Below are 13,399 nucleotides of genomic sequence, written 5' to 3' on the forward strand. Positions count from 1 at the left end.
CGCTTATTTATAAAACCTATTAACAATGATCACTATAATTTCTTGAAGAAATCGCGACTCTACATACCCTTAAAACCCAGGATCCTGAGAATCCAGTGCAATCAACATACAGTCATTGCAAATTTACTCTGTTCCTTGTGTCCATTTAAAAATTAGTAGAATTCTGCTTTTAGCAAATTGACTCACTGCAATTCATGCTAGAGGAGAAAAAACGTAGGATTAAAATGTCAGTCACCTGATAAAACCCTTTCCCTCAACTTCCACCTATAAAACCACTTGGGTTTAAATGATCACAGAGCAACTATGGCTTCTCAATCAAGGCTTAGGTTTACTCTTTGGGCTAGAGAAGAGGGAGACCTCAAAACACTTCTTAAAATGTACTTGATTTTCTTTCACCATTTTGGCCCAACTACCTAAAATTAGGTGAGGATGACAAGTGATGCTAAAGAAACAAATACCATCCATTCCCAGTGTAAGACGGGGAAACTGAAAAACCCCAGACTACTGATAAAAGTCAAGTAGAATAACTTACTTTAGGAAGTAAAAAATATAATTTTGAAGAGAGGGAGTATTTTTTCTTCTTTTTCTGAAAAGTAATATCTACTCATTGCAAAAGAAATTTAAGCAGCTAAAGTGGAATTGCCTTGAAATTCTACACTGCAGATAGCTACTGTTAACATTTTGATGAATATTATCCATGTTTCATCCCATGCACATGTTATTTTTAATACAGAATTTGAGTATTATATACTGTTTAGGAGTTTTTGTGACAGATCCCAGTGGAACACTTGTCTCGAAGTATCAGTTTGGAGGTGAAAATAAAATTGGAATCCAACATATCTTTTTAAATGAGGCCATATGGTATAGGAGAAATAGCACTGGACACTGAAACTAGAAAAACCAAGTTCTGTTCCCAGCTCCCCTCACACCAGCTATCTGATTTGGGGAGAAATTACTCCCTCTGAGCCTGTTTCCTTGTCTGTAGAGTAGAAAACCAAGCTTAGGAGGTTTAGTTGAAAATACCACAAACTAAAGCAGCAGTATATTAAAACATTTTTTAGTACGTTAATGAGTTAGTAGAAAGCTCCTCTCATATAAAGATGACTAAATTGGGCCACCTTCACTAACTAGGATAAACCAAGAATTTTAGAATATTTTTGTATTTTATTCATTAAATTGATTTTTTAAAACAAACATGTTTATTGTGTAGTAAGACTAGATAGAATACTAATTTCAAACCTTGGTTCTCAGCTTTTTGGCCAGTTAGAGCATTTTAAATCTGGTAAAAGGCTCATCAAGGAAATTTTAGGTCCAGACCCTCTCTTCTCACAGTTGGAGATAGAAAAAAGACACGGAAAATTAAGCAAGTCAGGAAGGCAAAGGAGGCTTCTTGATGCTACAAAATAGCAGATGGGTCACCTATAGGCTGTAACTGCCCCATTCCCAAGATACATTGTCAAGAATATAATTTATGCTCACCATATAAACGTTTAAAGAATTCAAAAATCACTTATCTAGAAAAATGGACAGATGAAGCTAACTGGGCTCACATTCCCAGTTAAGCTAAATGGCTGGCATATATTCTCTAGCATGGCCCAAATCACTCCGCCGGGCCTGTTAACTTATGCCACCTGCCTGGCCCCACTGGTATTTGAGTTTGTTGTCCCTGCACTTCTCCCCTTGTACACGGCTGATTGTCAGCCTCTGCATTAATCATCTAGGAGAATCTAAAGAATTCTTAACCATCATTCTAGTTTGGGTAGCTTCCATTTATGTAGCTTTTTTTTTTTTTTTTTTAGTCTTGATTTAATTTTCTGGTTTTAGTTGTGAAGGCCCACAATATAAAAATAAGATTATCAAATGATAATTTTATTTGCTAAGTGACAGAGCTAAAACACTTCATTGTGTTAGTTGCTTTTCAATATTGGTGAATTTTTTTTAAATCAAGGTTAGAAACTTAGTCTTGTCACTTTTATCAACCCTAGTCTCTATTATGGAGTCACCAGAATGAACTATCTTTTGTGATTATTTTTTAAACCTTAATGCCAATTTCTCTTATCGGTAAAATTTGATTGCATATAAATTTTATCTATTTAATAAGATAAATATATAAAGGCTATGTCAAATTATACTAATTATTTCCTATATTAGAAATATTAGCATTAGGTCAGTTTTTAATGTACTAACTAGCAATCTTTTAGGAATGGAAATACTGTCTCTAAAAACCAATTTTTGTTATTATCTGCACCAAACTTTACCTGACCCAAATGACTAAAAGGATACTTATCTCATTTGTTCTCTGAGCACAAGCACTGCAATGCACTTATGATTTTATGACTGAACACAGTTAGTCCTTAGCAGCCTGACAAGGCATTAATAGTAATTGATGAATAGGTTACTACTGATCATTAGCAAATCAGTTGCATAATTCTGAGTTAATCCTTGATGCTGTTTTTAATCTTTATTTTTTTATAGAGGATTAATAGCCAATACTTGAAATATTATTTTCCCCCATGATTATGGGATAAGGGTGGGGGTGGGGGGACTGTGGTAATTCCTCACTAATTGCTATCAAGCTTGAAGTTGTTAATAACAAAACTTCAAATCTCCATAATGACAATGGAGGAGTGAAGTTGAATCCTTATCTGGAAAACATGAAATGATCTAATAATTACTGGTTTTCGTTTCAAAGCTATAGAATCACAAGTTTTTATTATTGTATTTCTCGAGACCTACAAAGGATATCAAGAATTTGTAGCAGTTTGTCCAAGCTATTGTAACCTCGAAGTACATGGTAAAGGGGGGAGGACTTTACTGCTTATCATTCAGAAATCCATAATTTTCCCTGTGCAGACTGGATGTTAGAAATAAAAGGAACAATTTGCCATGATCAGCCTTTGATTCATACATCTTGCTTGAGACTGCCTTGGGAAAGTGACCAAAACTGCCAGTAGGTGGTGTCCTGACAACTTTGCCAACCCTCTCTTTTAGAGGTTACCAGAGACCTTTTCCCAAACATCTGTGCAATTAGTAGAATATCAATATTGATAAACCTACTCTTGGTTTTTGAGGACTCTGCTTTTCTTGAAACCCTCTGGATTAGAGGTTGTTTGTTCATACATACCTCAGGAAGTTGGTGCCAGGAAGAAGTCATTTCCTAGTCGCTTGCTGTCCTAGTCATTGTGTTTTTACCCTCATTCAAAATGTCTTTGAAGCTGCTTACCACCCAGCAATACCACCAACTCACTGTGTCCACTGCCTTCAGACCTTCAAGTTACAACATCCCGTGCCATTTACTCTGGACCTGAGCAGCTGGCTCCATCTTCCTCTCAACCCCGATTTGAACTGGATAACCTTATGCAATAAAACCCTAGCTTCACGGTTCCTGAGCATTAACTCTGGGGCTCTTTTACTCCACACCACGTCCATCCACTGCCGTGGTCTCACCCAGCACCCAGGAATCACAAGCACCTCTGAACAGCTTTGCTTTTGAAAATGAAACCTGGAGTTCCACTTCAACTCTATTACCGGATTTCTCTGTTCTGATTTATTCCTAAAAGTGCTTATGCCACTGTCATAATTCTGGTTCCTGGACCTGCCTTGTATGTGAGCCCCTCTTCACTACTGGCCATTTTGAATTGAACATGGTGGACTTTTCTCTGTAACCGTGAACAAGTCAATTTGTCTAATCATAGACAAATTACCTGGAAGAAGGATCATAAGACTTAACAAGAAGGTAATTACAAATAAAATGTCTTGAGAGTACCTGCATAGGTTCTACTTGGAAGCTTCCAGTTCTCTTCCTTGAATACCCAATCTAGGCAATCATCAATCACTTAGCTACACCCTCACATAAACTCCTTAATTCTTTCACAATCTTCGTACACGAGTTCTAACTTTTCTACTCAACCAATCCTGCAGAAAAGCAGGAGAAAAAAGAAAATGTTACCTAAGTGTGTTGATAATGATGATGTAGTCAACTGTCTAAACTTCTAACTAAACCATCTCAACTTCCTTCTCTGCCTTCCCTGATCTAATTTTTCACTCTAAAATACCGATTTTCCAGTTGTCTTCACCAAAATACTCTCTCCTCCAGGTTTTCGTTTTGGGCTTTCTTCTTTCTGGGCCATGGAGGATAGGCTTCTTCAAGTTTATGAAATCCTGGAAATGGAATATAAAATGTGGTGTGCCTGTGCCTGTAACGAAGACCAAGGTTGTACCACTCACTACACAACAGCCAATAAGAGTGACAAGGTGTTGGGGCAAGGAAAACGACATTATTCAGAAAGCCAGCAAGCTGATTAGATGGCAAACTAGTGTCCTAAAGAACCATCTTAACAAAGTACAGAATTCACACTTTTTTTATGTCAAAGGAATGGGGGGGAAGGGGGAGGGGCGAGAGGTGATTGATGACCACAGATATCTGGGCACCAGCAGGGGTCCAAGCAAGATTGTGTAACTTCTTTGTTGTCTGTTGACTCTAGATGATGTGAACCTGGTCACGAGGTTCCTGCAAATCTTTGATAAACAATCGCTATTTTTTACATACTTCCCTTATCTCCTTGGGATAGACACTTTCTGGTAAGGGGCTGATTTTGGTAAAACTCAAGCTGCAAGCGGATTTCCTCTGATGATTAGTATGTCTCTATGCAAGACTAAGCAGAAGCTATAAACCTGAGGACCATGGGAACAAAGCAGGCTTGAACAAGATGGAGTCAGACCAAGCACTTCATTCTGTTACATGCTTTTTGTCAGAGAATCTGTAACTTTTTCATGTGATTCTCAGGGTCTGTGACAGAATAAAAAAGGTTGGGAACCACTGATATGACAGCCCAGAATTCACAGCCTGGCAATGCCACCTACTATTTGTGGGACTCTAGGCAATATACCTAACTTCCTTAGAAGATCATCAGTATGACTAGGATCAAACTATCTTCTTTCTAGGGGCTTCGTGAGAGAATGCATCTAAGATGCTTGTTATAGTATCTGGCATGTTAGGCACTCAACTAAGTGATAAGTAATATTTTAACAATAATAAGCCAAATCTGATAGCTACCTATGTGAACTTAACCACTCCCATCTAAAAGTGAAAGACAACCCTCCACACTTCAAACCTCTCTCTAAAGCTCCATCCAGACTGAACATACAGACAATGGTTACTAAATTTCAATTACCCACCAGTAGCTCAAGTTCAGGTGGGGTTTTTTTGTGTGTGTTTTTTTTTTGATGTTATTTACATTGTTTTTCCTTCTTTGACACCATATCATATGTCACTTTAAGCTCATCAACCAGTCTGGCCAGGGTAAAAATCTGTAAGTTATTTTTGAGACTCACTCTTCCCTTTAATGTTCAACTTGATTAGACCTTAAGGTCTATTGAGTCTACTTTTAAAAGATCTCTGCAATCAGTCCCCTCTTTGTCCCCATGGTCACCACCTTAATTTGGAAATTTAGTTAACTTTTTACCTGGATTATTACAACAGTTTTGTAACTTTCTTTTGTCCCAAGGTTCTCACCTGTCCATTCTGCCCTCCATAAGTGATTGGAGGGCCCGATGGGGATTTTAAAAAGTATTAAATTATGTGTTTGATGCTCTCCTTTTCTCTGAAATCTTTTTGTTGACAGTCTCACCCTACCCTGTTAGAGATATTCTGTTAGTGTGTCTTTGGTCCATTGGCTTTGGTTGTGAAAAATGAGGATAACAGATACTAGGAATTATGGCTTTACAAGCTGAAAAACTAATGAACTCCCATTAGCAACAGGGGCAAGAGTTTCTTATTTGAAAGAGGTGACTGATAAAGAGTAGAAAGTGAGGTAAGAAGGGGGAAGAACTTAGGTTTGTTTTAGCGGGGGAGCTTTTTGATTAGGACTTGAGAAAAGGGTAAAGACAAGTTCGAAGCGAAAAAGAGTGAACATGCAAAAAAAAAGATTTAAGAGCTTTGATTTTCCTGAGTCTCCATTAAGGATCTGAATGGCTTTTACTTTTGGCAGCTGTTACCATGCCAAGGCTGGCTCATGAAAATCTCTGGGCTCTGATATACTTGGTTAGGAAATACGTTCCTGAAGATGAAGGCCCCATGACATTTCTTCACACCTTGCTGGGTTTGCCGCTCCCTTTGCCTAGAATGACCTTAGCCTGCCTTTCTCCAGGTGAATTCCCAGTACATCAAGATGCCAAACTGCCAAACCCCCTTCCTTGAATTGGGAGTCTCTCACTATCCACAGCCAGGTCACCTGCAAGGAAAGGGAAGTTTTTAAGAAGGCAAGAGATTGAGCAGTTGAACCTTTTCCTGGGAAGTTTAAGGGGGACACCCAAGGTGAAAGGAGTTATCCACAGAAAGCTTCTTAGGAACGAACCTGAGTAGCTGCTTGGTCTAGGAGGGAATGGGAAGTCCATGGGGCACTGGGGGTAGAAGCCAGCCTGACTCTCATGTCAGACACAGACATTTTCTCTAAAACATAAATCAGTTGCTTCCCTTATTTTAAACAACAAAAAAAATTTATAATTTTTTAGAACGATTTCTTTGCAAATGATAAAACTGGCCACATGTCTAGAGATAAAAAATTGTTCTCTTCTGAATAATACTAAAACGTATTTGTATTGCCAATAAAAGAGGTATATAAAAGCAAGGACGAGATCAGATCAGCTCAGGATAAAACACTTATCTCTAACCAAAACTGACAGTGTGCTATCAAAGTAACATATTAAGCAATTAAAGTAGAATGTTTCTCAATCCAAAAGCTGTCCTTTGTTGACAAACCTGTAGGGCAGGGATGCGGTAGTGTTCACTGTTAACACAATTATTAATTTATCCATGGCAAAGCTTTGCGCCTGAGAATGGAAACATCCTAAGCCCTTAGAAGTATTTAGCTCGCACAGAAGGGACACTAAAGGAAGGTGCTTCACAAAGGGTGTCTGATACCAAAAATGAATAAAAGTCAGACTAGATTGAAAGGGGCTTAGTATCAGAATGAGGCAGAAACATGTAAAATAGTTCATGCAGCCAACCTTATTTATTGAGAAGTCCTAATTTTATTGCCTGTTTAGTAACATGTTTGTTCAACAAACTAATTTTTCATAAAGCGAAGCACAACTTTTTCTTATAAATAGTATAAATTATTTTATTTACAGAAACTTGTTACAAAACAAATAGACTCTATATTTCTTCTCTTTTAAATATCCAAAGTAATTTTCTATCCCTTGACATTTGTTCATGTTCTATACAGCAGCCAACACAAAGTCCAGCTGAGATGCTCTTGATTATGTGTACAAATTATCAAACTATTCACACATTTTAACACAGGAGATTGCTTTCATAACCAAGCTCAAAAAAAAACAGCAAAATGCTTTCAAGCCCCTACATTCACACTGACAGTATGTAGTGCTCATTTAAATGATCTGAAAATGTAAAATGTTTTGCACAAAATATAAAAATGGTTATTTTCTTCTAAACAACTGAGACTTTTAACAATCATTTTCCAAAGCCCAACATTTCCCCCCCAGGACAGAACGAGAGATATTAATAAATTCCTTGGCAACAGAACTCTTGCAGGAAGACAGCTGCCTTTATAAATTACATTTTTTCAAATTATACATTTTTCAATCTTCTCAGAGGTACTTTGTATATTTTTGGAATATAAAATATTTTAAATATTCTATTTTAAACTCTGTATTTGATGAGTGAATAACAAAATGGACACATCATGTAAGTTGCTGGCTGACAAAAAGATGTGTAACCCTTGGTGCCGCTAGGCAACCCATCACCAGTTGAATTACTGTGAAGCAAAAAGTCTTAATTTTAAAATACTTTATAAAATTACCAGCAATTGGTGGTTTTCAACTCCTCCCCTAAAATTTTAGAAACAGTATTTAGGTGGAAAAAGCAAACTCCAAAAGTTCAACTGAACATTCAAGTCTTTTTAAAGAGAATCAGTCTAAGCTTAAAACTAGGTTCAGGCACTTTCAGTTTTTTTTCCCATTAGTTTTAAACCACATCACATAACAACACACATGTGCTCAGAGAGTACACATACAAACACACAGGCGCATGCGTGCACACGTGCACACGCACACACTCTCATACATAAAACATAACAAAAGAAAAGCAGTGTGTCACTTAGTTACACATAGTCTATCGGGAAACCAGGCAACTAGGGAGAAGCAATGCCCACTTCATCTGCACGAATCCACTCCCGAGACATTAAAAGGGACAAAACGACTTTCACAGGACAGAGGCATCCCTTAAACTGTAAAGGAGGCAGGTTCTAGAACTATTGGCTTGGCAGTGAACCACTTCAAATTATAAAAAGGTATTTACTTTTATTAATTAATAAATAAATACTAGATGATCTCAATTGTACCAAAACAGGATATCAGAAAAAAAGACCTGTGCAAAAATACATATTTAAATATGTACAATTCATTTTTAACAAAATATGTCTTCTGAAATAGGGATACTTCCATATTTATAATAGAACAAGAAATTCCAAAATAAAGGTACAAAAGTAGGTTTCGTATAATTCTTTGTTCATCATTGCAGCACTTTATTTCTTTTAGGTTAAGAAAACTGCAGGAGTTGACATGAAATTCTATTGGAAAGAATATAAAAATTATCTTGGTTTTAAATTGATACCAAAGTCTGTCTACAAACAACCTAACCACTGCAAATTTGGTTTTTCAAGCTAATTTAGTTCAAAAAAATACTTGTACTCCCGTGTTTTAAATGGTCTTAATTGTTCATCATAATAAAAAGCAGTTGTAGGAGAAAATGAAATATTTGAACAACAGTCTAAAATTGAATAGCACTGTTTAGAATATTTGTTTGTGGCAGGCAGAATCCAAAATGGCTAATTTCCTAATCCCGATGCTCTTTGTACTACCGGGAGACATAATGAAATTCAATTAAAATCTCAGTCTAAGAAGTCAAATGATCAACACTTGCTAATCTAGGTATATCTACATTATTCTGAATCAACTTACTATCGAGGATCCTATTCACATCTTTTGGAACAACATGATCTGTCTATAAATTCCATCGCTAAAAGCGACTTTATTTATAACCATCAAGTCCCCTTGGCTTTGAAAATAAATTCTACCCATACCCCATTGCACTTGTCACCAAGGAATCAACTTAGTACGTTCTGATTCTCTCTCACCTCCTGTCCCTCCCTCCACTGGGCTGGAACAACCAGACTGATTTCTCCTAACAACATCAAACTGGCCCATCCATGCTCTCTCTTTACTACGCTCTCCTATAGTATCATTTAAAAAACATTTACTGATTGATTGCATAAGAGGTGAACAAGATACTGTTCTCCCCTTGCTTTTTAAAAAGATCAACATCTTACATGTTTACAGCTAAAGTATCTGCATAAAGTTTTTGTTTCCTTACATAATCATTGTGTAGCAATTCACATTATTAGGCTGGTAACCAAGAATTTATTCATTCTACCTGTTGTTGACTTAAAATTCCCTGAAACGGAAGTAACCCAAGAATGGCAGAGAAGAAAGGATGCACTGACTGGCTCTGCCTGGCCCTGCCCAGGGCAGTGATCAGTGGGAAATTTACCCTGTGTTCAGCAACTTTTTGTGTCCTTCTAAGCATATGTGCCTGGTTCTTGTTTCAGGAGCTGTGGTGGTGGAATCGCCTGTTAAAAAACTTTAACTTATCCCTCAAATTCCATGGCACCTTCTCAAGCAATGATGTTTTAAAAGATTAAGCTCCTTCTTTTCGGTTGGGGTACCAGAAAAAATATCCTGGAGGGTTTCCAAAACTCTCTCAGGAAGATGGATGGCATTAATCCCAAGAGAAGACGGTGTGCTGGGGGAATACTATACATGCGTCCCGTCATCTCTGCATGGGTACGTGTACACTTTCACTACGTCCGCTCCCTGGATGCCTGCTCCCTATATCCCAGTGGCATTCAAAGAAACATCTGTAATGGCAGGAGGGAAAGTGCACACACACAGTATGGGGAGTGCTCGAAGTGGAAATTTCATACTTAGTCCCAGGACAGTATACAAAGAGGAAACTGAGGGCAATGCAGAGGGTGCCTTGGAAACATTTAAATATATCAATGACTTTGCGAATGACAGTTTCGGCTGCATCCTGATAATTTCACTTTACAAAGGCAATTTTTTGAAAACAGACGACTGGGCAGGACAACCAACCCAATCTGCCACAGTTTAACATGAAGACTTAAAGGATAAAAAAATTCTTTCTCTTTGGAAATCTTGGAAAAAAATTTCCCCAGTGATTTTATCCACCACTCCCCACTCACCAAAATTTGGTTTTTCATTATCAAAACTAGTTTGCATTTGCATTTTCTTAAAAAAAAAAAAAAATCACAAAGAACTGCTTTTGTACCACAAAAAAGTAAACCTCTAAAATGGCATATACTTGCTCTCTGGGCATCGATGGCTTTAAACCAGTCTGTAAGTTAGAATCTTCTGACAGCTTCTTATTCCAAATTACTTGTAAAATGCTGGGCAAAATACAGGCAATCTTGTCATGGTGCCTTGAGCTAATATCTATATTCCATTCTTGGAATGTTGCTATAAAAACCTAATGACAGATCCCCTTCTCCAGAGGGTTGTTCAAGGTATAGCTCTGTCTCTCCTCTGGAAGGGGTCTCCAGTTAAGGTGCCTAACTGCTAGAGAGTGACCTGCAGAAGACAGTGTAAAAAAGAACTGGGGCAGGGAGAGGGGGGAGGGAGGAAAAGTCTACAGTAATGTTCTCGTCAAAACATTCTTTCACCCAGCCAATCTACTCGAAGAGTGGCTCTGTGATATACTGCAAGTTAAAAACAAAACAAAACAAAACAAAAACTTCTCACAGATTGGTAGCAAGCAGTCCAGGCCACTTTAACACTGATAGAAGCAATTCGGTGGCCGAACTTGATCCAGTGTCCTTTACGAGTACTCACTGCTACAGACATAGCTTCAGGGAAATCCTCGTTAAAACAACAACAGCCCGGCAGATTTATACCCTTGAGGCCCACAGGAGGTTGGGAAAACAGACTCAAAGGCATCTTGGAGTCCAGAGTGCTGAGTGGAGGTGTAACTTGTCGTCAAAAGTGTCCAGATTATTCCTCCCCGTGCTATTTTCAGCTGTCAGGGACGTGCTTTTGGCTTTCAAAAAAGAGGGGGGTGGGGAAACAATGAAAGAGTAAGTAAGTGGTTGTATACTGCACTACCCCTGATGCTAAACAAGAATATTTCAAAAGCCACATGCCACTCCAGTCTTCATCGACTGGGAGATGCCAGAAGCGGTCAGCTATAGAAGTTAGCCTTAGCTTTCAAAAGCCTTCACTGCTCTGGGGCACAATCATTCGAAAAGCCTGACTTTTAGAAAAATTGTCCAGAGGAGATACAGGCTGGGTTTCTAGCTTAGAGAAAAGGCTCACATTTGCCTGTTGGTTTTATTTACTGATTTTTTTCCTTGAAGGTATTCCGGGTTGTCAAATGAACACTGAACAAGGTCGAATGGGCTAGCACACACAGGTGTGACAACTCACACCCAAGGCAGTGCCCATGCTGGGGGAGAGGGAACTCCACCTTCATAGACTAGGGTGGGTTATCCAGCCCCATCTCCTAGGCTTCCCTACTTGTCCCATTGCAGTTCCTTGTTTATGAGGCTTCAACCAGCTCAGTTATCTATTTTAAAGTCAGCTCCACGAGAAACAGTGTGTTGAGGTCCCTACTTTTCTAAAAGCAACATTTTTTAAAGCATTTTGGAGTCATGGGTCCCTTTGAGATTTGTTTGAAAGCTATATGATCCCCCTTACAGTAAATTAGCATAGAAATAAAGACATACAACATTCTCAGGGGGTTCACCGATCCTCTAATCTCCAGGCATGGGATCCCCTAGGATTTGTGCAGCATAATAAAAAGTATTCTGCTGAACAGAGGAAATCATTCTCAAATATAAACTGAAGTTGAAAGTAATTTGAAGGAAAAGAAGACAAACTTAGGCTGATTATCCTAATGGGACATAGTCCCCCTACCCCAGATGGTTGAAATTAGAGGTGGCAAACTGGTGGCTCATGAGCCAGAACAAACTTAGCCAGTGTGGGCAATATTAGATTAAACACTTAAGACACAACAAAAAACTGCATAGCTTTAAAAGTGGCCAAATTCCTCATGCAAGTCCAGATCTGCAGTTTCCCTCTGAAAATGGTAACAAGTTTCTGGGAGCAGCTGCTCCATGTAGATGGGGCTTACACTTGCCAGTTTTCCACAGGCACTTTACTGTCTGCTGCGCCTGCCCATCCTCTTCCTCTCCTTTCTGTTACCTGCGGGCAGTGAGGTCTGCAGCCACGTCTACGTGAAGACAGAGTGCGCACAGTAATACAAATGTGGGCACCACAACACAATGGACCGTCCTTCCAGCAGGGTTCATGCAGAATCAGGAAAATACACTCAGAAGGGCTTTTTAAAGGATGGGTATACCATTTCTTGAGGTGTCTGCCCTACATTTTTATGGTTATAAACTATATGAGTTAACTACAAACTGAGAGTAAAAGCGCATTTTCACTTGCCCAGAAGCCCCTGCTCAAAGAGCCACACAATATACAAATAATCCATGTATTTGAGGCTAAGAATTTAAGTAGCTGCTATTTAAATGGCTAATTATTTCCCTCATACCTTTGGTACTGGGTATTAATTCACACAGATATTGGAGGGAAATTACATCACAGTAAGAAACTTCTTGGTATTTTCTGAAAAAGTCCTAACCTGGCCTTTGAGTTAGGTTCTGTAGACGAAGAAGGAAACAACAAACAAACAAACAAACAATAAACAAACAAAAAAGAGCCTCACATTTCAAATCAGGGCTTTTGGGTGATGCTGCTGAAATTCCTGTTCGTAAGCAAGGTGAGGAGACATCCTGATGAATGAAATAACAAGATGAGAGATGAGCTGGAAGTCAGAGCAAAGGAAGCTGGAAGAAATGGCTAAAAGATAGAAGATCAGGAGAAAACAGTAACGGGCAGAAGGCTGGGGATAAGACAGATACAGCATGAAAGAGAAAATCACGGTCAATTAGCAATCTGACACTCAGTCACATCTCTACCAATGTGCCCACGTTCAGATTTTTTTAAGAGATTTCAGTCATCTGCCATGCCTATACTTAATGCTGTTTCTCCACCTTTCTGGAAAACAGGGAGGAGAAAACATAAGGTGAGAGTCAACCAGAAAATCTAAAATTCTTTGATGAAAACATATTAAAAGCTCTTTTAAAAATTTAAATCATCTCTTTCTACATCAGTTTGATTTTAGCCCTAGCTTTCTTCAGAGGAACATACTAGGGAACTGTTCTCCAGGAAATGGCCTGCTTCCTTCCTGAACAGCATCACAGGACACACACTGTCCACCCAAGACTACACTCGCTGGCTACGG

General features: G+C 38.6%; 1 protein-coding gene across 4 annotated transcripts in view; it reads right to left on the bottom strand.

The window, feature by feature from the left end:
• Nucleotides 1-6,994: 6,994 nt before the first annotated feature.
• The window catches only part of ATXN7 (ataxin 7), an 84,712-nt gene continuing 78,307 nt past the window's right edge, over nucleotides 6,995-13,399 (bottom strand). For 2 of the 4 annotated variants that reach the window (XM_015593747.2, XM_025050662.1), the window contains 2 exons: nucleotides 12,821-12,887; nucleotides 6,995-11,131 (listed from right to left, as the gene is read on the bottom strand). In XM_015593747.2, the coding sequence (XP_015449233.2) occupies nucleotides 11,022-11,131; nucleotides 12,821-12,887 (177 nt within the window). In that variant the 3' untranslated portion in view covers nucleotides 6,995-11,021. The remainder of the gene's footprint in view (nucleotides 11,132-12,820; nucleotides 12,888-13,399) is intronic. The other 2 variants (XM_025050661.1, XM_006917492.3) reach the window with 1 other exon arrangement.

Source organism: Pteropus alecto, unplaced genomic scaffold (assembly GCF_000325575.1).
Source record: "Pteropus alecto unplaced genomic scaffold, ASM32557v1 scaffold75, whole genome shotgun sequence".
NCBI lineage: Eukaryota > Metazoa > Chordata > Mammalia > Chiroptera > Pteropodidae > Pteropus > Pteropus alecto.